General features: G+C 41.7%; 1 protein-coding gene across 1 annotated transcript in view; it reads right to left on the bottom strand.

Moving 5' to 3' along the window:
* The window catches only part of HOMER1 (homer scaffold protein 1), an 84,710-nt gene extending 61,302 nt beyond the window's left edge, over positions 1 to 23,408 (bottom strand). Inside the window, exons 1-2 of the mRNA XM_032206491.1 lie at positions 23,254 to 23,408; positions 2,556 to 2,712 (exon numbers count right to left, since the gene is read on the bottom strand). Coding sequence (XP_032062382.1) covers positions 2,556 to 2,712; positions 23,254 to 23,258 — 162 coding nt within the window. The 5' untranslated portion in view covers positions 23,259 to 23,408. The remainder of the gene's footprint in view (positions 1 to 2,555; positions 2,713 to 23,253) is intronic.
* Between the last annotated feature and the right edge of the window lie 1,795 nt (positions 23,409 to 25,203).

Below are 25,203 nucleotides of genomic sequence, written 5' to 3'. Positions count from 1 at the left end.
TTAATCATGTTCTGTCAGTCAGTACAGAAGTTAAGTTTTATCCAGCAAACCTACTGAAACTGAGAAAAAATAAAGAAATTATGTGCCTCATGTATTTTTTCCCTTTAAAGCAGCACCAAAACTTCCTTGTTTCAAGGTACTCTGAGAATACAATCAAAGAATCGTCCCAGTTACCAATTCAGAAAAACAAATTCAATTAAAGACAGGTATGGAAAATAGCTCTCAGAGAAGGTATCTCTGCACTCCGATTTGAAACATCCAGCTTCTGGCAGGATAAGCAGTCTAAGATATAACTCCAGATATTCTTAAAAATGCTTATGCTCCTTAAGAGCTGCAGAGGGTTTTGCAGAGGGTGAAGTTTTGCTAATGCTCTTTCAGTTACCCTAAGGGAAGAGGAAGGACCTAAAGAGCAGAAAGAGACAGGGATGGTAGAAGTAGGATTATCACTCAAATCAAGTATCTTTCTCTTGCAAACTTTCCTTTCTACAGTCTAGATGGACATGCATTTCAGTTGCTATCACTTGTTGAATAACTGCTCAGCACCTAAGCCACTGTAGCTGAGCAACCACATGCACTTCATTCTCTCCAACGTACAAACCCATAAGGTGCTATAAACCTCGACAGTACTATGTCTTCCAAGAAAATAATGTTGGATAATCTATTTAATCCCCTTGAGGGATGAGCGCTGCAAAACCAACATAGTTTGACAAGTGTTTCTGGCAGCTGACAACATGCAAGTTTGAGACATTTCCAATGTAAATTAAGAAAAAAATCTTTATACAATTTCAATTAAAAAATCAAAGATGGAGAATTAATTTACATTTTCTTAATCCTTTGCCAGTTTCACACTTGTGTGACCAACAATATAAGCCATTATAGGCTCAGAAACTAGTAGTGTTACTGCCATACAACTACATGTATGCTATATATCACAATCATGAATGCTTTATATTTATATTTAGCTCTTCATACATACATTTTATATGCACAGATATACACATATATTAAAAATATAAGACCATAATTAGAAATAAAAAAAATCACTGGGAATTGTGCCACAAACCTCTTGAAAGTTCTTCCACACGTGCCCCTGCTATTCATCTGTGTATGTTTCAGAGCAGTGTTGTGATAGCTAAAACAATGGGTCTGAATCATGATTGTGATCCTCGATTTTAGTCAGATACATAATACTTGGTATGAAAACATTATTAACAATGCAGCGATCAGAGAGTAAATTAAGTGACAGACCGCATTATCAGTACACTTTGCCAATAGTACTGTACATATAAAGGAAATGCTGCAGTAGAAAAAGAGCAAGTAAACAAAAACTCAGCAGTCATATTGCAAGAAGTGCAGCTTTAGACAAAGGCAAAGGGACTCCAGTGGATATCAGAAGGGTTTTGTAAACTGCAGATCAGCTTAGGTGCTTCAGATTACAACTAGCAGCCTCCATTTCATACAGCATCTAGCCCCAGTCCAAAAGTATTTTCTAAATGGTCACACAAAAGGTATCTTAATTATCTGACAGAATGAATAATCATTGGAAAAGAGGCTGGGAAAGGAAGAAAAAGTATGAATTAAACTCTGAGACATTTTGCCAAACTTTTATGGCAGTCTCAGTCACCAAAAGAGGTATTCATAATGATCCTTGACAAAAAACTCCTACAAACTTCTGTATGATAGAAATTCTTTCCTCCACTAAAATAGAAATACTCTAGATATTCTTAAAAATGCAGAGTAATGCTTTTCAGCTTTCAACAAATAGCCAAGAAATCTCTGTGAATACTACTATGCTTTACCAGTGTTTTAGTTCCAACCATCATGAATTGACACACCCCCAGAAGCTGTAAGTGATGTACCTTGAAAGAATTACAGCTTTCCATTACACTTTGTATATCTTTAGTGATCTTATTGCTGAAGTTTCTGACATAATGCTTGTAAAGCTACTGTTCTTATACCCACTTGGGTAGAACCTATGCAACAGTCAAGCTTTTACCCCAAATCCTCTAAATTATTACATTAATATTTCTTACAACAGCAGCTCAACACATTATTTTTCCTAACTTAGAAAAAAAAAGATAACCCTCACCTAAAGGCCAACCCAAATGAGTTTTTATAAAAGCTTACTACGGAGAGTCACATTCTATACTTCTAAAAATTGAAGACTAGGTAACAAAGAAGTATCTACTGAGAGATTACAGGCACTGAACAGATCTCTTTCATAATGCTGAAGCCAATGATATTGACAGCGAAATAAAAAGAGCTTATTGTAACACCCTGTGCTTTTTACTACACCTCATGGGGAATGTTTTTTTTAGACAGCTCAATATTAACTAAGTAGCAGGTCATCGTTAACTTCAGCAACAGCTTTATCAAAATAAATATGAACACAAGTAAAACACTTTTTCAGTGAACACTGAAAACATCTAGTGAAACAATATAACAATTTTAGCACATCACTAATGCTAGAAGTATCTAGAAAGATACATGAAGGATGTCAGACTAGAAAATTACAAAAATCAATCAGCATGCAAGTTCTCCAAAATAAAATCTACCTTGGAGCCATCCAAACTGATTATCCTGTAGACATTTCTTGTGCTGTCATAGAAGTAGGACACAGTAACAGCATGCTTGCTGGTGGGAACCCAGTTCTTCTTAGTGTTTGGGTCAATCTGGAAGACATGAGCTCGGGTGCTGAAGATGGGTTGTTCCCTGAAGAACAGAAAGTAGAAGTCATTAATTTGATAGGGAAGTAACTTATATGCAATAACATTATCTAACAGTTGTGCCAACTGAGATATTCATGTTTTACTTTGCTCAGTATTTTTTCCCCAATAACTTTTTTTGTTGCTACAAACAGCAAATAAAGAGCATTAACATACATACGCAAGCAAAATGTAAGCCTTCTGCAGCGAAAATGGACACCTAGCTGTACAGTCAGATAAAGACACCTCTAAACATACATTCGGCCCTGTCCCATCCACTTCCCTCCCCTCCTATCACCTTCCACCTATCCCGCTAAGCTGCCACTGATACACGTGTAAAACTTCATCTCATTTCACTGCACATTGAAGAAAGTGTGAAACTGAGTGCTTATCTTCTCAAGTCTTTTAATACTCTGGTTTTTCAAATACATTTTATGGCCATAATCTGAAACTGAAATGGCTAATTCAAGGTGATTGCTCTAAAACTGACATTAACTAGGATCAGGAACATTATAATTGTTCTGACAGCCTCACTCTTTAAAACTTTACACCTCAATGTTTTCACAGAAACACTAAGTATGTGTAACATACATTGTTCAAAGTTAACTGTTTAGCAAATAAAATTATGTAACTGAGAAGTTACTTTCAAACATTAAACATACTTTTCCTCATGATCACTATCAAGATATGTGGCATGGGAGTACCATCGGGATGCTGCCCAGGCTGGTAAGGAAGAGATAAAGAAAGACAAGGCACAGCTGGAGTTGAACATGGCAAGGGATGCAGAGAATCATAAGAAGGGATTCTATGGGTACATTAGCCAGAAAAGGAAGACTACCTCTTGACCACCTGATGAAATTGAACAGGCACAAGCCTAGGGGGTCTGATGACATGCATCTCAGAGTCCTGAGGGAGGTGACTGATGGAGTTGCCATGCCTCTCTCCAGCATATTTGACAAATCCTGGCAGTCAGATAAGTCCCAGTGCCTGGAAAAAGGGAAGTATCACTCCTGTATTTAAAACAGGTAGAAGGAAGAGCTGCGGTACTAATGACTAGTCTGCCTCACCTCTGTGCCTGGAAAGAACATGGAACAGAGTCTCCTGGAAGCAACGTTCAGGCACACGCAGGACAAGGAGCTGCTCCAAGACATCCAGCACAGCTTCACCAAGGGCAAATTGTGCCCAACCAACGTGGCGGCCTTCTGGGATGGAGTGACTGCAGCAGTTGACAAGGGAAGACCAATCAAAGTCATCTACCCAGACTTCTGCAAGGCCTTTGACATGGTCACCCGTGAAATCCTTCTCTTTAAATTGAAGATTTGAAGGCAGCACTACTCGGTGGATAAGGAACTGGCTGGATGGTCACAGCCAGACAATTGTGGTCAACAGCTCAACGTCCACGTGGAAGTCAGCAACAAGTCATGTCTCTCATGGGTCCATCTTATGACCAGTACTATTTGATGTAATCCACTACCAATGACACAAAACAGTGGGATTGAGAATGTCCTCAGGAAGTTTTCAGGCAACATCAAGCTGAACGGTGCAGTTGACATGACAGAAGGAAAGGATACCATCCAGAGTGACCTGGACAGGCTTGAGAACTGGGCCCAGATGAACCTCACAAAGTTTACCAAATCATGAAGGCCCACAACTTTGATCAGGGCAATCCCAAAAATGAGTACAGACCAGAGGATAAATGGATGGAAAGCAACCACATGGGGAGGAACCTGGGAACGACAGCAAATGAAGAGCTCAACATCGGCCAGCCATATGAGCTTGCAGCCAACCAGAAAGACAACCATATACTGAGGTACATCAAAAGCAGCGTGGCCAGCAGGGTAAAGGGAAATGACTCTGCCCCTCTTCTTTGCTCTCACGAGACCCCACCTGGAGCCCTGCATCCAGGTCTGGGGTCCCCAGCCAAGACAGACATGGAGGTGTTGGAGTGGGTCCAGAGAAGGGCCACAACGATGATCAGAGGGCTGGAGCACCTGTCCTGTGAGGACAGGTTGAGGGGAGTTGGGATTGTTCAGACTGGAGAAATGAAGGCTACAGGCAGACCTCATTGTGGTCGTTTCATGATTAAAGGAGTATTGTAAGAAAGACAGAATTTTGACAAGGGCCTGTAGTGATAGGACAAGGGGGTAGTGATTTTAAACTAAAAGAGGCAAGATTTAAGTTAGATATAAGGAAGAAATTCTTCACTCAGAGGGTGATGAAGCACTGGAACAGGTTGTATGGAGAAGCTGTGGATACCCCATCTGGAAGTGCTCAAGGCCAGACTGGACAGGGCTTTGAGCAACCTGATCTAGTGAGACACATCCCTGACCATTGCAAAGGGGTTGGAACTGGGTTATCTTTAAGGTCCTTTCCACTATAAATTGTTCTTTGATTCTAGGCAGTATTGCACAGAAATCTATAAATATTTTAGTATTACTAAGATGGTTGTTACTTTGAATTTGACTCCACTTAATTGATAAATAGATTGCTGTATACTTCAGGGAATGTTTCCATCAACTCCCAAAGATATGAACTACCGAAATTTGAAGTTGGGTATAACTGTAGGTTTATTTATTTATTTTGCTTTCTCCCATTTCTAGGGCATGAATAAACATGTCTTTTGTCCCTGGCATCATCTCCCTTTAAGTAAGAGGCAAACTCTTAATACATTTTTCTGCCAAAAATAAAAGCAAAAGAAGAAATTAGGACATGGGGTAATCACAGTCAAAGGGTTTCAATCTGGCCTCATTATAAACAAGTACATGTGAACTCTTAGTAAGATTTCTAATTCTTGGAAGTGACAGCACTCAGGGCCAGCTGCTTTCAGTAGCAGAATAGTATTCTTCGGCTGTGAAGTTAAGGTTTCTTGAAGCCCATCTGCCAGAATGTGTTCTCCTACACTGGGTGTTCAAAGAACTATAGGAGGAATATGGAACAAACCAAAGACAGTATTGTTTCAGTGAGAGGTAAAGAAGAAGGTATACAGCCAAGGGATATCAATGCACTTGCTAGTCCTTCATACACTCAGCATCATTAATGTTCTCCTATACCACCCAGTTATCTGAGGTTGGCTGTCTGTTTTCCTGGCCCCAGTCCCTTGCACAAACAGAAAAGTTATGCAAAAGTGACTTTTATAGCCCTTTTGTTTTACATAATCTTTAAACTAATTCTTATAGCTCCTTTGAATGTCTATAATTACTTCCTCATATTTAAAATTTTGTTCTCATTTTCAATATTAGATGAAAATATCTTCCATGTATTTCCCAGTTGAGCATACCCAAATGCAATGTAATGCATATTACCATAATGCAACCAGTTCTTTAACACTGAGACCATTAAAAAAAAAGTCTTAGAAGCCATCCAGAATTATTTGGATGAAGGCTGACACTGGAAAGAAAATAATGGCCCTAACCACATTAACTAAAAAGACAAAAAAAGAACTGAACCTAAATCATAGATGTGTGGATAACGAATACACATTTGACTGGAACTGCTATTCAATTCTATCACAATACATCAGGGTATCATACAACTGAGACATTCAAAACTAGTTATAGCCTTTTCTTTCCATGCTTTAACTAAAGCTAGATGTCTGCTGAATGACAAGCTGTCTAGTAGCAGAAACTGCTAAAAACCATGGCATAAAAGTATAAAGCGATTAGATAAATTATGATTTTGCCAGATTACTGGGGTAATTACAAGTTGTTTTTTTTTTTTTCAAACAAGGATGCTGAACTTCAGATGTCCCTAAAATTAGATTAACTAGAATAAGTTGTGACACTTGATGACGAACGTTTATACTGATTATTTCTTCACACAAATGTGAGTTACCTTACGTCTACAGGATAAAGAGTGTTATAGAATCAGTCACTAATCTGCCGCTATTGACCTTCAAAGCTGCTGTACAATTACATCACTTGTACTTTCATTTGGCAACACACGATAGAGCTACTTCAATTTTAGATTTGCTAAAACATTCAGATGCAAACATAAGTTAGTATGTAAAACATACAATATTTACAACTTCAGTTAACCAATCTATACTCTGAGACTTTTTGTTATTCCATTATCCTCGCAGGACACGGTGCTCACCCAGTATGCAAGTTTAAATTAACTCAGCTGAAGTACTACTAGTTGTATTAAACAGGAGAACAGCTTCCTTTTTCTCTTGCTAAGAGCTCAGACATGCACAGTGTGCAAGTGTGTATATACATAAAAACATATAAATGTACCTTTGCCAATAAAAACTACACGAGAAAAAACAACTTTAAGTAAAAATAATCCTGTGGAAACTGTAACTTTCTTACTCTTCCCTCTCTTTCTTTCAGCTTTCTCATATCATTCTTTCATGACCATGAGGTATTTAGTACTTAATAAAGGCACTAATAAGAACTAAGGCAAGAACTCATCACTAATTACAATGAGAAGTCATCCATTTTTCCAGAAATATCCTGAATAAGAAAACAGACTAGCAAACTGTCACAGTAACACAGATCAACTATTACAAATGTTCGCTCAGGCACGGCAAAAACATTATAAGCCACTATGCTGCTGTTAATTTGCTTACACTGCAACATTACAATAGTCAAACAGACTGAAAAGCAGCAAGTGGTAAGTGCTCCTGGACTTAACTGGCAATGTGAGGACTAAAGAAGGATGATAAGCACCACTTAAGGAGGTAGCATCACACCTTTCTTTTTTTCCTGTCACTGATACACAAATCGATTTGTTGGTATGTGCCCTGTCCTTAGTTAGGTTTAGGAGACAAACCTGTGTCCTAACAGTTGAATGAACATGACTTCCAAGTTATTTTCACTGCTGAAGTATCTACATCTTCTCAATCTTGGGATTCTGTTTTAACTACTCTAAAAACTATAAGGCCACTGAAAAAAAAGGTGTGAACTTCTACAACATTAGCTGATGTCCTAGCTGCCTTCCCTTCCAGTGTGCATAAAACAAATAAAAAGACAAACAAAAAACCTCCCTCTACCTCATACTGAGCTAAACTGCCAGTGCTTTAGTAGTAGGGGTGCCACACCACATGAGAGGTAGTCAGGGATTGCCCTGTAGAGACACAAGAACAGATATGAAGGACTAGAGAAAAAAAAAAAAGCAGTAAGACCAAAAGGAAAGAATAAACAGGTCCATTATGATGGGGTCCTTCTACTCAGCTCAGCTAAGATAGCTCTAAAATACCCAAGTAACAGAAAGTCCATGAGAATGAATGGTTATGTCCATCATCTGAACCATTTCTATTTTCCCAAATATGGATCTTAAACTTAACGCACATTAGAGAACCATATTTATCAAGACTGTTTTTGAGGAACATGGAGTTCACATACAAGACTTTTTTCAAGATGAGTCCAACAATAAATGCCTGGAGTTCCTTTTCAACACATCTGCAAGTTACACATAAAGCAGGATCTCACCCCTCAGATTTGTTTCAGAGGTTCTGAGGGAGACGATGCTACAAATATTCAAATAAAACAGGACAACATCCCTGTGCTCAGAAATGGAGGGGTACAGCCACGCACCGAGTTTCCTACCCACAACAAAGCTTGGACAAAAAGTGTACCGCCCTCAGCACATTGCAGTGATGCATACAGAAGACCATGCCACGTGGCACCTTGCACACATGCTCTGGCAGTCCTGAGGACTGCAAGCTCTCTTGGTAGGCATCACACACAGTTTCACAGGCAGTAAGTCTGCACTAAGCTCTGGGCCACTGTACTACCTGTCATCCATGCCAATTTCTCTTTGTCTCAGAAAGTGTGAATCTTCTACAAGATCTCTCACATGTTTGCTGGTTATCCTCAGATTTAGGTTAAGACAAAGACTTCTCTGCTTTTTCAAAATGACAGCATACCAAAACTACAGCTTTCTCCCAATGCCCTACTACAATCTTAAAAAAAAAAAAAAAAAAAAATGAAAAAAACCACCTCTCCCTGGCTTGTTCATAAAACTGCAGCAAGCTTTTGTTACTCTAAGCAGCTTCATGAGGGATCCCTGAAAAGAAGTGAGAAAAGAGATTAACAGTGCAGCTACAGTCAAAACTAATTTGTCAACTATGGCATCCAAACATGACCAATGGTTTCTCATGAGTCTGCATCAACAGGCTCTGTAAACACAGAGCAAGAGAAAAATACAGAATTTTCCATAGTTTTAAAAATGCTGTGTGAATTCCTGAAGTCTGATAAACACTGTGTGCAGTAGCTTATGGGGATAGTATCACATAACATTGGCTTATTGTTGTATGGGAAACTGCTCTAAAATAAAATCTTTTTCTGGACAGAAGATGACTGTGACAATTAACATCTTGAAATAAGAATGAAGATTATAAAGTACTTGAAACATACTCAGTATACTTGTGAAATGAGTAAGTCCTAGGATTTTGCTTTCTACATTTTATACATGTACTAAGAACTTTATCATAAAATGAGTTTGAAATAGTAAGAAAAAAGTTACAATTTAGCAAACAGATCAAAATCTTCCATGCCACCAGTTATGTATCTAGTTTTACACTTGCATTCTTAAATTTGCTTTTGCTGTTAGGTTTTGGGTTTAAGGCAGGCTTACTCACAGTCAAAGTTTAGGAAGTTGCTCTTAAAAGCTTATTTTTCTGTATTCCGACATAAGTTAATACGATATATGCCTATTTACTTGTAGCATTCAGTGACTTACTTTATACAATATGCTTTATGACTACATAATTCTGCAGAGAGCAGTGCCTTCAAGCTATTTTCTAAACTGTTTTGTTCCCATTTAACGATCAGCTTTCAGTATTGGATCTTTGACCACTTCTGAGCCAGCATATCATCACAAGTAATAGCAGCAATTTGTCAGGAGTTGAGGGGAGAAAAATGGGCTAGAACATTTCATTAAACCTAAAAGGTTAAGGAAACAATACCTTTACCTGGGCCAGAAACATCGCCACATTGTGAGAATTTCAAGGATCTGAAGTTTCGACCAACTGAAGTGCTTCAGCTTGAAGTCAGATACTGTGCAGTACTTAACAGACATAAGACACGGGAAGCCAGAAGCAAATGATTTAGTTATCTGCTCATGTTTTCATTTTATGAAATTCACCTCCTGTCACAGGTGAACAAAAAGCAAGGTTTTGCTGATATGGGACAAGACATCTGCAAGGCCTGCTGGCTTAACCAGCTCTGGCCAGTTCTAACACTGTTTGCTTTTCCAAGCAAAAGTTATAGCCTCTGTTTGCAATACGCATTTAAAAAAATCTACAGTAGACATTCTGATGCAGAGTATTGCCTGTTTTTAGGCAGGAAAGGTCCAAAACCCAGCCTGTGGACTCCTGTCCCATTCTGTCCCCTCTATCTGTGCCTATGCTGCACAGTCTGTGCTAACTCCCATGCTCTTTCTTCTCCTCATTCACTCTAACATATGAACAAGGAAGTCTGAAAGATGGTACGAAACACAGCATGCTTTGAAATAATTACAATTCTTTGAAATTACAAATCAGACAGAAAATTCTAAATAATTATTCAAACATTCAGATTTTTAAAATTCCTTAGATGTCAAATAACTTTAAAAGATAATAGCAAACCTCCTCCTGAAATGATTAAACAGCTTCTAATATTGAAGAGTACATAAATAAACAAAAGCATTGCTGGACTCCCTTCTTAGTCAAACTGCATTGCACAACGGTGACACAGACTTTGAGTCATAGCTGGTTTTAGAATTCAAATTGATTTAGTAGCTTCAGTCCAGTGAATGGGAAATCACAACATGCTGCAAGTTACTTTAAGAGTTGTTTACTACTGGAAATGAGTCTATTATGGGTTTATTTGAAAAATATCTTACAGGAAAGGACTCCAGAGCAGTGGTATTACTTCTAGTGAAGATAGGCAATTATGGATTTGGTTTTGGCCCCAAATGCATGATAATATAAGGTGTCAAATTATGAGTCAATGTCAAAATCAGTCTGAGTAAAGGGAAGAAAGTGGGTTTGTAGAAGACAGAACAAGAAAAAAGAATACAGATATAGAAGAAATAACATGGTACTGATTCCAGTGGAAATGCAACAGAGGATTTCATATTCACCAAGTTTTATACCTGTACCATTTGTTTCATCCTGAAGAGACACCCTATCATTCAGAGACACATTCTGTTCACTTAATAAGGAATTGCTGGTGATGACAACCCCTTTTCTTCTACTTTAGCAAGACATATAAGTATCCGTAAAAATAGTAGAATTAAAAAATATATTTGTCTAACACCAAATTCTATCTCACAGTTGGATCTCCAGTGTCCAACAAAAGAAAACTTCCACCTGAAACCTTTCTGGCAGTTCAGGAAGACCCTGTCTTTATTCTCATAAAATTCTCAGAAATCTTATATTTGAAACATCAATGCCCCTATAAAAACGCCCCTATAAAAAATTATTCAGGCAGGACGGGGAGCAGTCTTAAAAAAAAAAAAAAAAAAGAAAACTGTGCAAAGAATAGAGTAGGCTCCATTTCACTGACTGTGAAACCCTCCAAAGCAGCAGGAATAAGAGTCCCTTAAACAGCTGTCCCCTAAACATTTGTCTCTGATGCTCTTTGTTCTGTTTCCTTTCATTACCTTAACATCACACTCATTTTGACACAGTCTGATCAGTATTTACACATATCACTCTACATATATTTATACACATATATACACCTTAAAGCTATTACACACATGGAGCTACACAGACAGGACTGACACATTGCTTCAGATTTCTTAAAACAATTAAAAAGACATGCAAAATTAAAAACGAAGTTATCTATGAACTAAGTTCGTATACTTTGAGCACAGCATGTCAACTAGATTCTGCCTAAATATCTTACATTAAGAACAACCCCCTCATAGCCGGCCTTCTTTGGCCCTCACCACATCACCAGGCAGAGAAGATGCAAAAGCACTCAGAAGCAAAGAATTGTCCTCTGCCTCATCATCCACTCTTCAGACACCTAAAATGTCAGATAGGAAATACATTAACTTAGAACTCATGAGATTGATGGAATAAATTATTTTGGTAACTTCACTGCATGAAGATGCTTCCAATTTCTTTTTTTTAACTTCTTCTTGTCCCAAGCTAATTTGAGATAACAGCAGAGAAGTTGAAATCAAATCCCCTGGGTGCGTTAGTATTTCTGAGAATACAAGGAAAATATAAATGGCATTGCTCCATTCATTTTCCTTTAAGCAAGCAATGAATCAAATTCATCCTTGACACAGTGAAATCAGGTGGCCTTAACAGATATGCTCTATGTCCAGATCAACAGCAAAAACACATGGTTTGCTTTGTCACAAATCAGAGAAAGCAGAAACCAAAACATGAATGTATGTGGGCATTTTCTGAAATAAGAGGACAGAGCACAGAGTATTCTGCAATAAAATTTTGCTTACTTAGATGTGAGTCATTACGGCACCTGTAGCTCAAGCATTTCATCCTGCTCTCTAGATAGTGTCTCAGCTTTTCGCCCTCCCCATGATGAAACTCAGGTAGAAGTCTGTCTCCTAACTGCACAAAATGACTTTTTGTGTAGTCATTTTTTTGTAGTCATTTTGTCACTAGCACTGCTACTTTCTGAGGCTGCCAAGATGGTAAAGACACTTCTGCTGAGGTCTAAACAAACAGAGCCAACATGTCCTTATGTCCTGATCAAAACAGAACACACTGAACTACAAGCTTCTGCATTCTGAACACATAAAATTAAGATATGTACACTGTACTGTTAACCTGATTAAAAAAATAAATTCAAACTTGCTATCATTTCTATAATTCTAATATTTTAAAGGTCCAAACTGGAAGAAAAGCCTTTGCTATAATGTCCCCAGCTACCATGTGCTGCTCAAGTTCTGTGGGCAGACAAACATGCCAGAGTGTTACTGGAAAAAATCCATACCAAGATCTTACCACTCACTACGTAAGTTTCTCTAAATTCAATATTTTCTAATTTGACATTCAATGTGATTTTGTGCCCTTCATCAAATCTTGTCATAGCCTGTGCCAAACTTCCTCACTGCTGTTTTTCATGAGTATGTGGCAACAGGGACACAGATGGTGTATTTGTCAATAGAGAGAGGTGTGGATTTTGGAACCTAAAAGGAATAGAAGGAAGACAGGATCATACAGTCACTTCATTAAGTGCTTTGACTGAGATAATCAGCAAATAGAAGATAAACAGAGCAAGTATTTAAAATTAAGTTTAACTTCACTAAAAATACATAACTAATTTTTACAGATCATCTTTGACTTTGAGAAAAAACACTCAATGCTAGTCATAATTTTGCTGTTCTAAAGAATAGATTGCTTGGTAAGTTGTTCACATGAGGAAAAAGTAAAGTAAGGAATAGGCATCTTCCCTGTTTAGTATGAGGCACTTGGAATTTGTCTCTAATGAGTTTCTGTAGCAAAATAGGGCTTCCTCACTTGGCACCATCATTTTTAGCAACCCTCTTTGTAATGTTTCTTAGCACTGCTCTTTCGTTACTCTCTTTATTGGCTTTAAGTTTCGATTTGCTTCCTTGTACATCTCCATACAGAAATAACCACATCTTCTTACCACTTCTCACCCCATCAACCAAATCCATTTCACCTTCTTCATCTCTAAGTTACTAATTTCTGCCTTCTACATGAGAAAATGCTTTTTATTCTAGTGGCCTTGGCACTTGTCATTCCCTTTATTTCCAGCTTAAACCCGACAAAGCCCTTACTAGAACATTAAGAAATTGCCCGTTAACAATCAGTTTTGAGAGCTTTTACATTTAACCCTCAGAAATAGATGCCTTGAAGTAAATCACTACTGCAACCTTGACTGCAGATGCCTTAATGCTGAAGACGCACTTCCACCAGCACAGAAGTATCAGAACTTACATATGGAATGGGTAGAATGAACCGGGCTGGAAAAACACACATTTTGTCACTACCACCACCACCAACTGCAGCTCCTTCCAGATTGCTGCAGCTGTATGCTATGTTTCAAAAAGAATCATTGGTCCACATCACAAGATGAGAATCAGATTATTTCATTTGTGTCAAGGAACTGAATTAGACTCCCAGAAAGGTAAACAAATTAATTTTATATTCATAAGTAACAAATCAATTTGTATCATCCCACTGAGCACTGCAGGAACTATAAAGCCTCTTTAATTCACTTTGAGTATGCCATTACCATGCCAGCAAGTCCCTCCCTTTTAATAACTTACAGCCTAGTAAGCACTATTGAATTTAGGAAGCAGTGGTTGCATCTATATTGAGCCATAACTGGAAGTGACAGATCTCCATTCCCTTGACTGTTCACAACACACGCAAAATAGGGTCTGAAACTCATCCTAACACAGGACCCCCAATCCCATTCCTCTGGAGCAGTTTGCAAGAGAAATCACACAAGGCGCTCCGAGGACATCATGCCAAATGCTGTGCTACAGGGATGGACCCTGACTGCAGCAGAGGAAGAGCCATGCTAGGACTAGGCTGTCTCACCAATAAGCAGCTCACAGGGAAGGTGATGGTGCTGGAAGCACAACCCATCAGTACTACCCATGGATATTGCCTTCTGAATAAAGAAGCATCTCTTCACTGGCTGCTCACATCCTTGCTTTGGTTGCACTGGTAAAGGCAGAGTCATGTGCCACTTGTACTGGAACACAAATATCAACTAGTTTGCAAACAACACTTTAAAATGTAATTTAGACATCAGAAAGGCACCTCACAATGACAGTTGTTCTGACTAGGCTAGCAGGTAGGTACCAGGTATTTACCCATGTGGAAGTTACTTTACTTCTTGGAAGTGGAATTACCAGACAGAATCCAGTCTCAGGAAACTGCTCAGCATTCTGACAAACTGAGAAACAAAATGCACAGCAGTCTGCACAGAAGGGTTTTTTTCCAAGTTTCTGTGGACCTGGTAAAACTAGAATTTTCTCTACGTCACTAGGAATTAGAATTACCTATGTTAAAGCCTGTATTTAATTATTCAAACATATTCAAGCAAGGAATTCATGTCATTATAGTGAGGAAACATCTAATCAAAGACCAGGAACCAGTGCTAGCTAGTTATCTCAGTATTACCTCTTTTCATGAACAGGAGCTATTTTTCTCACATGGTACCTGAATGGACTGGTAGGGTTCAACGCATTCGAAACTCATGTATGAACCAAGTAGAAAAGCTTCCTTCCCTCGCAGCTTTGCATAAATGTTAGAATAGATACTTAACACTAGGAACACGAAGTCTTACTGTTTCCATATCCTTGAAATAAGCAGTGGTCAGAAACAAGTAGGTTTACTATATTATATTATTGTACTATTTCTTCTATGAAGAGAAGCTGAGGGAGTTGGGGCTGTTCAGCCTGGAGAAGAGAAGGCACCAGGGAGACCTTATAGCGGCCTTCCTGTGCCTAAAGGGAGCCTATAGGAAAGCTGGGGAGGGACTCTTGGTCAGGGAGTGTAGGGACAGGACAAGGGGGAATGGCTTTAAACTAAAACAGGATAGATTTTGCTTAGATAAAAGGAAGAAATTCTTTACTCAGAGGGTAGTGAGGCCCTGGCACAGGCTGCCCAGAGAAGCTGTGGATGCCCCATCCCTGGAGGTGCTCAAGGCCAGGCTGGATGGGACTTTGGGCTACCTGGTCTGGTGGGAGGTGTCCATGCCCACGGCAGGAGGACAGAACTGGGAGGTCTTTAAGGTTCCTTCCAACCTAAACCATTCTGTGATTATTTACTTACAAAACGCTTACCGTCGCAAAGTCACTTTCAAAGAAGCTGTATGTAAAAACATTTTACTCACATATGCAAAACATAGTATAGCCTTACCCAACCGAAGCACACAGTGCTCACATGTTTACATCCAGAAGAGGTTTAACTGAGGCAGAAAATACACGTCCATGTAGCAGAAACTGGCATCCCTTGATCACTAACAGGTTTTGTGTTTAGAAACAGTGTACATACTATGCAACAGAGCTACTTCACTTGGTAAACAGAATTCTAAGAGTAAGAAGCACTAAGTGCAGTTAAGTACCATACTTAACTGCAAAAAAAAAAAAAAAAAAAAAAAAAAAAAAAAACACTCAGTGCTTATGTGCAAATTAAGATGAACATTTCTTTACAAAGGCAAACATCATGTATTCTATTTTATTTTTTAACTTGACTTCATTAGGATGTCAGGTGACATAAGCAGGTCACCAAGACAGTGAAGTTTCAGTTAAGATTAACTGCTATTGTGCCACTCTGGTTAGGGATATTTCTTGCTCAAGACAAGAAGTTCAAAAAGACACCACTTCTTCCCAAGCATTGTCAATCACTTCGTGGTAGGAACCCAATTCCTGCCTATGTCTAGATGCAGAGTTCTGGATGTCTGAGCAGCAAGTTTGCTAAATCAGACACAGATTTAGGAAAGAATGAAATTGTTATGTTTTGCAGAAGAACAAGAACAAATATTGGCATGGAAGAAACATATACTGGAATGCTGACAAAGCATTTGGAAAACTGGAAAATGGTACTCAGAATGTGAAAATAATTTAAATGAGAAGAAATTGTTCCTGTCTAATTGCAGATTATCTGTCACTTATACTCACACAAAAGTCAATGGAAAATACAGCTGGTGCAAAAGCAGTTTCAAAGTCAATTGGCCAAGGAGCTGCTTAGAGCCCCAGTTATGGTATGGAATAATTTGACAGCAAAACTACCAAGAATATATACGCTTATTTTTGTTGGCATAGAAAATACTTTGTACCCTAAGATCGCCCTACAAGGCAGCATAGTCCACTGTGAATCACGTGTTAGAGAAAACACATATACTGGTTTCAACAGTATAAGGCAGAATATTCTTTTACATTTTTGTACAGTGAAGCCAGGGCTAGCAGACTGTTGGAAATGAACAAGCACAAGAAGTAGGAATTGTGAGAACACATGTCAAAGATGATTTATTTCACCAACACTTCACTGTTAAGTGTTGACCATTTAAATGTCATTCTTCAGTTTTCAAAACTGAAGGAAGATCTCCTTATATATCCTGCTACAAGAATAGCTCCAAGATTAACTATGGGTTCAAGGCTATAATATACTGTTTACAGAACAAGTAATTTAAAAACGTTTTTAAAATTCTAAAACCTTAACTATATTATGCTATTTCTTTCACTACGAAAGACAACAGGAAAGGAAGAAAAATGCTATTGCTCAACATGCTGAGAGACTCAAACTGGTGGACAGCCTCAAAAAAAGAAACACCTTCCAGGCTTCAGCTTCAAAACTGAGGAGCAAACTAGGGCATTTCAACACTTCCTGCCAGGGTAAGCAGACACTGCTGTAGAAAAAGGTAGGCCTAACTCACCTGCAATGGCACTACGCTTGAGCCAACTCCTGCATTTTTACAGCTGTGTAGTAGCTCAGTTAAAATGCTTACCTGGCATACTGCATAGTCAAGCATTTGTGCCACAGTAGGTGCTAACAAGATAAAGCAGTCCCCATCTTCTGTTGTTCCCTTTTTTTTGGTGACTAGCTCAGTGAAAACTTAATGATCAAGATATTGATGTAGAATACAGCCACAAAAGATGGACAAAGCAATGCATGTGAATTGTTTGCAAGTACATGGAGGAGTAAGAAGAACCTGAGAGGAACTACCTATTTCAAGCGCTTCCTTCTTTGTTCAAGCAAAGCTATTACTCAAAACCAGTCACACTCGTGTCTTAAGTTAGCTCACTTGGTATCTGTAGCTGGGGAAAAAAAAAAAAATCATGACAAGATACTGGAAATGTCAATATATGCTTATATCTGGCAATCCAGCATGATCTATTGAATGCTTAAACAGTGTCTGCCTAGACTAAATTTTTTTTAATGATGACTGGCATTCACCACTACCTGCCACCAGAAAAATGTGTCAGAATGCAGTGTCTTGCCAGAAGCACATTTGTGAGGCAGTTCCAGAAAAATCAATACTAAATCCAAAATTGCTCCATTACTTTGCAGAATGGAGCAGATGACACAACGCTACCACCAGGACACTGTATAGATACAAAAGGGCCCAACAGTGCATGTGCAAGACTGTATGTGGCACAAAATCACAGCTCCCTCTGGCTTTCCCTCTAACTTGTCTTGAGTGTAATGCTAATTTCAGTGGATCCTGTATTACCCAGTTTTGGGAAAAATAAAAGCCAAGATACAACAGAATCAAGAAAAGAAACTGATGTTCACAATTAGGTCTAAAATGTTATATTTACTAATGTGATGCTTCCGCACCCATTGTGCTTCATTCACGTCTCTTCACATGAACCTTCTACAGATGTCTTCTGTATAAGTATGGCTTTTAAATACCTAACATGGCATCTTAGGAAGGAAAGAAACAAGAAAAAAAAAAAAAAGAAGAGGATGGACCAAATTATCTTATTTTTACTTATTAGCAAGTAATACAGAATAGTTTCTTTGTTCATTGTTACAGTTTCCTGCTACTAGAACTATAACCACACGCAGGGAAGCCTGAGATTTTTCTCTTGAAAGAGTGCACTGTTGTCTCAGATACAAAATGCACGCTACTAAAACCCAAGCGCACTGAATTTCTGCATAAATACATGCCTATAGTGACATGAGCCGCAGGTATTGCCCTAGTCTCAGTGGATAACTCTACACCATATTCACACCCTTACCTCTTAGGACTTCTTTAAGAGTGACCATCCCTTGACACTCATTTTAGACCTTAGCAACTTCAGAATTAGAGATATGATTATATAGATATAGATAAGATATATATAGATATATAGATATATCTTATGTAGATAGATATATAGATAGATAGATAGATCTTATCTATATAAGATATATATAATTAAACAAATGGAAAAGCTAGGTTTCTAATCTGCACATAATGTTTGCACTGTTTAGATGGTCACTGATCTGGAATACACTAGAAAATCATGGGCTTAACTAAAATCATGTTTCAGGCACCTACACTATTGAGAAACTTGTAGTAAATCAGTGCTGCATCTCTAGATCTTGTCTTCTCTTTGTAGTATGCTAATGCATAGGCATAGACTTGGAAGGCTGTGATTTAAAGACTGACCAGCTATGAGCTTTACATCAAATTACAGTCTTAAGAGTCAATCACAAAGAGAAAATGTTTTCCAACAAAATTTCCATAAACACGATACCTGATTTCAACTTATGTTATTAATTAGGAAGCATAAACAGTCTCATGCCACTTAGGTGTTATCACTTTCCCTGGTTAGCAGTGATGGCCTGCTACAGTACTTCAGTTTATTACTTTCTTTGTCTCTTTGGTTCCAAGACTGCATAGTTCCTCAAGTGCCGGCCTGACATCCAACCATGAGGCCTGCAAGATGACGGGAGTTGTGGCTGGGAGGGAGACTGTGCAAGAACACAAAAAAAACATTAGTCTGATGTTTGCTTGGAGACATTGAGATGAAAAATAATCTCATCATGACAAATGAGAAGGATTTACATGTTTGTCAGCAGAATTAGGACTTCACCCAAAGAGCTGATCAATACAATCTATAATGCACAGCAATATTGAAACAGATCAGATGTTCAAAAAAAACCTTAAGTTATTACAAACACCTTTACTGAATCAATATGGAGGTTATCCCCCATGGCATTCAGGATACTCAGTTATGTTTTGACAAGCCAGAAGAGCTGTTTTAGATTTCTCATGCTAATTTCATGCTCATAAAACTACCGTGACAGAGGATAACTTAAGCAGGTAGAGGTCTCCATGCCTTACTGCCTCACAAAGTAGTTTATTAACCATTTCAAGCTGATTTACATACAGTCCATCTGTCTAGGTATTTATACCTTACCAATTTTTTTTTTTTATTATTTTTTACAGACGATCAAGTTTTGTGGGTGTTGCCTACAGCAAGTGATATTGATCTGTTTCTGCTACACTCTACACACAGCTACAAGAGACACCACAAACTACCTTGCTGCCACTTGCTGCTTTCCCACAACGAGCGTCTCATATTGCACTTGAGATGGCAAGATGATCAGGAATTGAAGTAACACTGAAACACCACCAAGAAGTCACACCTTCTGCCCTTTTATCTGCAATACTTCTGTGTCAGGAGGAGCACATCTGATCGAAGTTGCTAAGGTGAGGTTTTGGGAGACCTATTATCTGCGTGGGAGTGAAGAAGGCTGAAGAACTCAAGTGAGGTCAAATTCAATGGTTAACAATGCTTCAATGGTTAACAATGTTTCTGGCTCCTAGTAGCTTTTTAGTGCTCATCGCCCAGCTAGAGAAAGGAAATCGAAAACTTATAGGACAAGAGTTTGGTTTGGAATCACCTGAAAAAAGCAAGAAGTCAACAGGTAGCAAACAAAACCCACTTTCCACAGCAAGCTTCCCATGTCCCCAGTTAGTGCATATTTTCAGATTCTAAGGCTTCAGACTAGCTTTGTAAGTTATTACATTCTAGAGTTCATCATTCTCAGTTCCTCTATATACCGTAGCACCCTCCCTTCAAAACAGGACTTTGCCTTAAGGAAATGTGTTTGACCAACCCACCATACTTCAGCAAGGATAGGAGCTAAGAGTGAACCAGTCAGTAACAGCCAATTTTCCCTAATTGTCAAAAATTAAAACAAAACACTTATTTCCAGGCAACCACGATGCAAATAGGTACATCTTAAAATATTCATCTTCCACAGTATTCTCTAGCCAGCTTAAGAACTCTAGTATTGTAATTCTGCCATCTCAAACTGACACATACCATAACCATCTCTGCGAAGACAACATACTAAATATAGTCCAACAAAAGTGAAGCTGAAGTCTTTATAAAGACACCTTGATTAACGTGACATGACAGAGACAAGCAGATCTAAAGAAACTTTTACCTTGTAATTCCACATCATTCAGCAGGAGTGAAGGGAAAAGACAGTTAAATGAATTTGGATGCCTGTCCACAACACAAAAGGCCAAAAAGGAACGTAGCTACAGAGAAACTACTGATTGATAAACTGGGAATTAATCCCAGAGATTAAGTTTCACAGAACAAACTCTCTACCAGAATTCATGGCTGTACAGATTCCAGCATCAACTGCATTTCACTCCATCCTCAGCAATGACAGCACCATAGCCTACAAATACTAACCTCCAATTCCCCTGCCATCAACTGAAGTAAAAGCACTGCCAATGACCGGTAAAATGCGGTAATTTAACTAGTGAATGTATACATTAATCTGGGCTACCAATACACATTCTGAGTATGTTTAGTTAACTGTTTCTTCAGGATTTTTAATATAATCAAATCCCTGCTCAAAGATGCCATTGTACAATACTGGTAATGTTTTTATGTCTCGATACTGGCAATACAAAAGAGACACAGCACGAACTAGCACAGAACATACTGATGAAGCACAAACTAGAAGACAATGAGAGAGAGCGGCAGGTAGAAGAACAAGAGTGGACATCCAACACCAGAGCACCTGGTCTTTGCCTCAGGCTTGATTCATTTACCTTCTCCCATATGAGAAGAGGAACACCCACGGATACACAAGACACAGCACTAAGAATAGTGGCTCCTCAACTACTGCACCCTATGAACTGCTCTGAAGCTGCGAGTTTCTCAGAACAAGTAATTAGCTGCTGTATAGCTTCAGAGACCAGTCACCTAGAGCTCAGTACCTACCGCATACTCTGCATAATTACCTCGCGTGCTGGATGGCACACGGTGAGCTGAGCAGGCTGAACTATGCTGGCAGAACAGTGAATACTTCGCTACAACACGTACTACTAGGAAAGCTATTGCTGGTCAGGTAAGCCAGTATTGCTCCATAGTCCCACACCTTCTTTGTTCTGACCACTGGCATAGGTAAACTCACCACCATCCAGGCACTACAAGTTCACCAAACAAGCTCATGCTAGACAGCAGCACCATTAAATACAGAATGCAGTACACAGACCTTCATGTGGCCATGTAAATGAATAATCAGTCACTTGCAATCTGCTTCTAGAGGGCTTGATTTTAAGACCTTAGCAGAGTATCAGAAGAGTATTTTTTAAATAACTGCAGCATTAAGAGTCTAGCATGTGCTGGTCTCAAAGCAGCCTGAAATCCACAGGCAACAGCATTTAGATGATCTTGATTTAGATCAAGACAGTGTTTGGAAGAGGACCTCTGCTATGAATGTTAGCAAATGTCCAGTACATAACTGCAGACCTCAGAGCTGGTGCTGGGTCTGCTCAGTCACACTTACGTAGGAGGGAGCCTACCAGTAACACACACCCACATTCCTGGTTTTGTCCATCTGTTAAAAGATGTTCTGCAAAGGAACTCTATGTTGCCATGCCCCAGTGTGTACCATCTAAAGAGTCTTCAGAGTATGTGCCAGCAAATTTTGCCTTCATCTCAGTGTGCCAAGATCCCACCCAGAACTCATCACACAAGCAACTTCACATTCCTTCTCCAAGTAATTTTTGTAGTCCTTCAGTATGTAGGGTTATTACCACTCCCTCTACAGATAAGGGTTTGTACTGTTATTAGGGAACTGCTGCATGAGAACACCGCTGCACGAGAACAGCAGCAGCAGTTAGTTTATGAAATGGAAGGGTCATCTTTTTTTGTTTAGTTTTAAGTCAGGTGTTTGTATCCAGAAAGGCTCGGTTTAATTCTGGAGAAAGTATCAAGTTTATTACTCTACAACCCTTCCCAGTATTTGCAGTGAGTTACACCTGAATGACAAATCTATGAGCAGTTCTTATTTTAAAGAAATGTTTTCCATTACGTGAATTTAAAAGACTAAGTAATCCTGCCTGTTTATCAGTTTCAAGAATACAGAAACCCAAAATATTATACTATCATTTAGAATTTTGGCAGGTTTTTGAAACACACTACCACTTCCCTGAAAATGCAGAAAGCAGCTGCAAGCTTAGGCTTATTCTGCTTGGATGCATCATTTATTTGTTTCAAGTGGAAATGAATACAGGAGGAAAACAAGATCTAAAGACTGAAAAGAAGCCGTTCCTCCCTGCATCTTGTACAGGGAGCGTGCTCCAGCGACTAGGGCAGCGGCAGGGATGCAGCTGTTGCCTCCCTCCCAGCAAATTACTACACTGGAGAATACCAAGCACCCTTAGCAGCTCGAGCACAGAAGCACTCGCAGCTCCCTCCACATTACCGCCTTCACGCTCAGGTTCCTGCACGACCAGCACACAAAAGGGCTCGAGCGGTCACCTCTATACCTTTCAGTACGTGCCGGCATTGAGAAAGCCAGCACATAGGCTTGGTCGTGCACTGCGAGCCTGCAGATAGCCAAACCACAGCGGGCCTCTGCTGCCCGTGCATGCAGACGGGCATCCACCCGGCTCGGAGCCGATGGGGACAGAAGCGGGGTGCGCTCCACGAGGACACAGCCGCGGAAAGTTTTCACGGGTACCTGCGTTACTCCTCCTGCATGAGCCGGAGCCCGGCTCACGGCAAAGCTTCCCCTCTCCCTGCTGGGAGGAGGGATGGAAGGAAGGAAGGTGCCGGGCTCCCTGCAGCCGCGACCCCCGAGCCCGCGGGCTGCGCAGCGCTGCCCCCCGCCGCCCCCAGCCCCCCGGCTCCTTACCCCATGGCGGCGCCGGGCACCGGCGGTGCCTCGCGGGCCGCTCCTCGCCTCGCAGGCCCGGGGCTGGGGGAGGCGGGGGGACCTCGGCGGCGGCCGCCCGCACCCTAGGGAGCGCCCCCCGCGGGCCGGGCTCCCATGGCCGCCCGCAGGCAGCGGCTCCGGGGGCAGACGGGTCCCCTCCTCCCTGCGGCGCCTCCTCTCCGCGCGGGGCTGGCGGCTGCGGCGCTGGCGGCTCAGGGACGGGGGCAGGCGGTGGGCGCAGGGCTCCGCGCCGCCGCTCCGGCTAGCAGCAGCCCCGCCGGCAGCGCGGCGGGCAGCGGCGCATCTTCCCGAGGAGGCTGGGCGAGCCGCGGCACCGGCATCGGGCTCCCGGCGTGCGGCGGCCGGAGGACGACGACAACGAGGAGGAGGAAAAAGGATGAGAAGGAGAGGATGAGGAGGAGGAGGAGGAAGAGGAGGAGGCGGCGGGGGGCTGCGGCCGCGCGTCCCCCCGCGGGCACCGGGGGTGCCGCCGCCGCTGCGCTCGCCCCCGCCGGTGGCTGCGGTGGCTGTGGAGGTGCGGGAGGTGGCGGCGGTGGGTCCGGCGGCGGCCGTCACGCCTCCTGCTGCGGCGAGCGGGCGGCGGGCATCGCGCTGGGGGTCGGTGCCGGTGCGGAGGGAGGGAGGGAGGGAAGCGGGGAGGGGCGGCGCGGAGCGAGCCCGCGATGCTCTGCGGCGGGGCCGCGGGCTCGGCACAGCCCCGCCGCTGGGGTGGGAGGGAGGGAGGAGGAGGTGGGAGGGATGCGGGGAGGCAGCGCCGCGTCAGGCGGTGCCCGGCTGCTGCTGCTGCTGCTGCTGCTCCGCCGCCCGCACCCCCCCGACAGCCCCCGACGGCCCCGCGGTGCCGGTACCGGGCGCTGGCAGCGGCCCCGCCCCGCCCCTACGGCGCCGCCCCGCCGCGGCTCCCGCCCGCTCTGCCTCCATCCGCCGCCCGGCCGCCCTTAAATAGCCCATCACGTCACCGCGCTCCCCTACGCACCGACGTCACGCCCCGCTCCCGGCGCTGACGTCACCGCCGTGCGGGGGATGACGTCAGAGCGGACCGCCGGGCCGGAAGCGCGGCTATAATAGGGCAGGGCGGAGGGGCTGAGGGGAGGGGGGGGAGTGCGGCCGCCTCCGTGCGCCCGCTGCGGGTCGGGGACGGGAGGAGGCGCCGGAGGGGGGCTGTGGGCGAGCCGCGGGGGGTGGGCGCCCCGGGGAAGGGGAAGGAGACCCGTCCCCGAGAGGAGGGAGGAGGGCGAGTGAGCCAAATGGCAACGGGAAGCTGCGGACAGACCCCAGCGTGAGAAGCCTGCCGTGAGTCGTCCCCAGCAGCAGCAGCAGCAGCAGCAGCGGGGTGCCACACGGATGGACACGGGGGGGAGAACGACGCCTTCCTCAGCTTCACGTTTCTCACTAACTTAAAGCCTAAACCGAGGGCACCACGCTACAGAAAGTTCCGAGTGTTTGTGGTGGCGTCGGTCTGAGGTTTGGTGTGGGCAGCGCTCAATGTGCACGGTTACAGTCAGGCTGCTTTGCTCTTCTGGGCTGCTGTTGTCATCCGGGGGGCTTCACATACTCAGTCTGAGAGAGATGAAGCTCTATGCATCGCCCACCAAACACCAAACGAGATGTACAGGTTTCTAGCAGCAAGCCTGTTCATGGCAGTCTCAGTTGTTGTTTGGGGAAAAACAAAGATCCATGCTGTTTGTTTGTTGTTGTTTTTTTTTTTTTTTTTTTTCTTCCACATTGTTTCACTCTTTTCAGTGTTACAGACTAGGATAAAAAATAGTTCAGTCTAGACAAATGTAAACAGCACATGCCTTATAAATATTTTCATTGATGTCAAGGAGCTGGGAGCCCAGATTGATGAGCTTCTCAAAGGCCCACATGACATTTTGCGTGCAGTAACAGCAGGTCAAGAGCAAAGAA

Source organism: Aythya fuligula, chromosome Z (genome assembly GCF_009819795.1).
Source record: "Aythya fuligula isolate bAytFul2 chromosome Z, bAytFul2.pri, whole genome shotgun sequence".
NCBI classification, from domain to species: Eukaryota; Metazoa; Chordata; class Aves; order Anseriformes; family Anatidae; genus Aythya; species Aythya fuligula.
The sequence above is the reverse complement of the archived record's forward strand: the minus strand, read 5'-3'. Positions and strand labels throughout refer to the sequence as shown.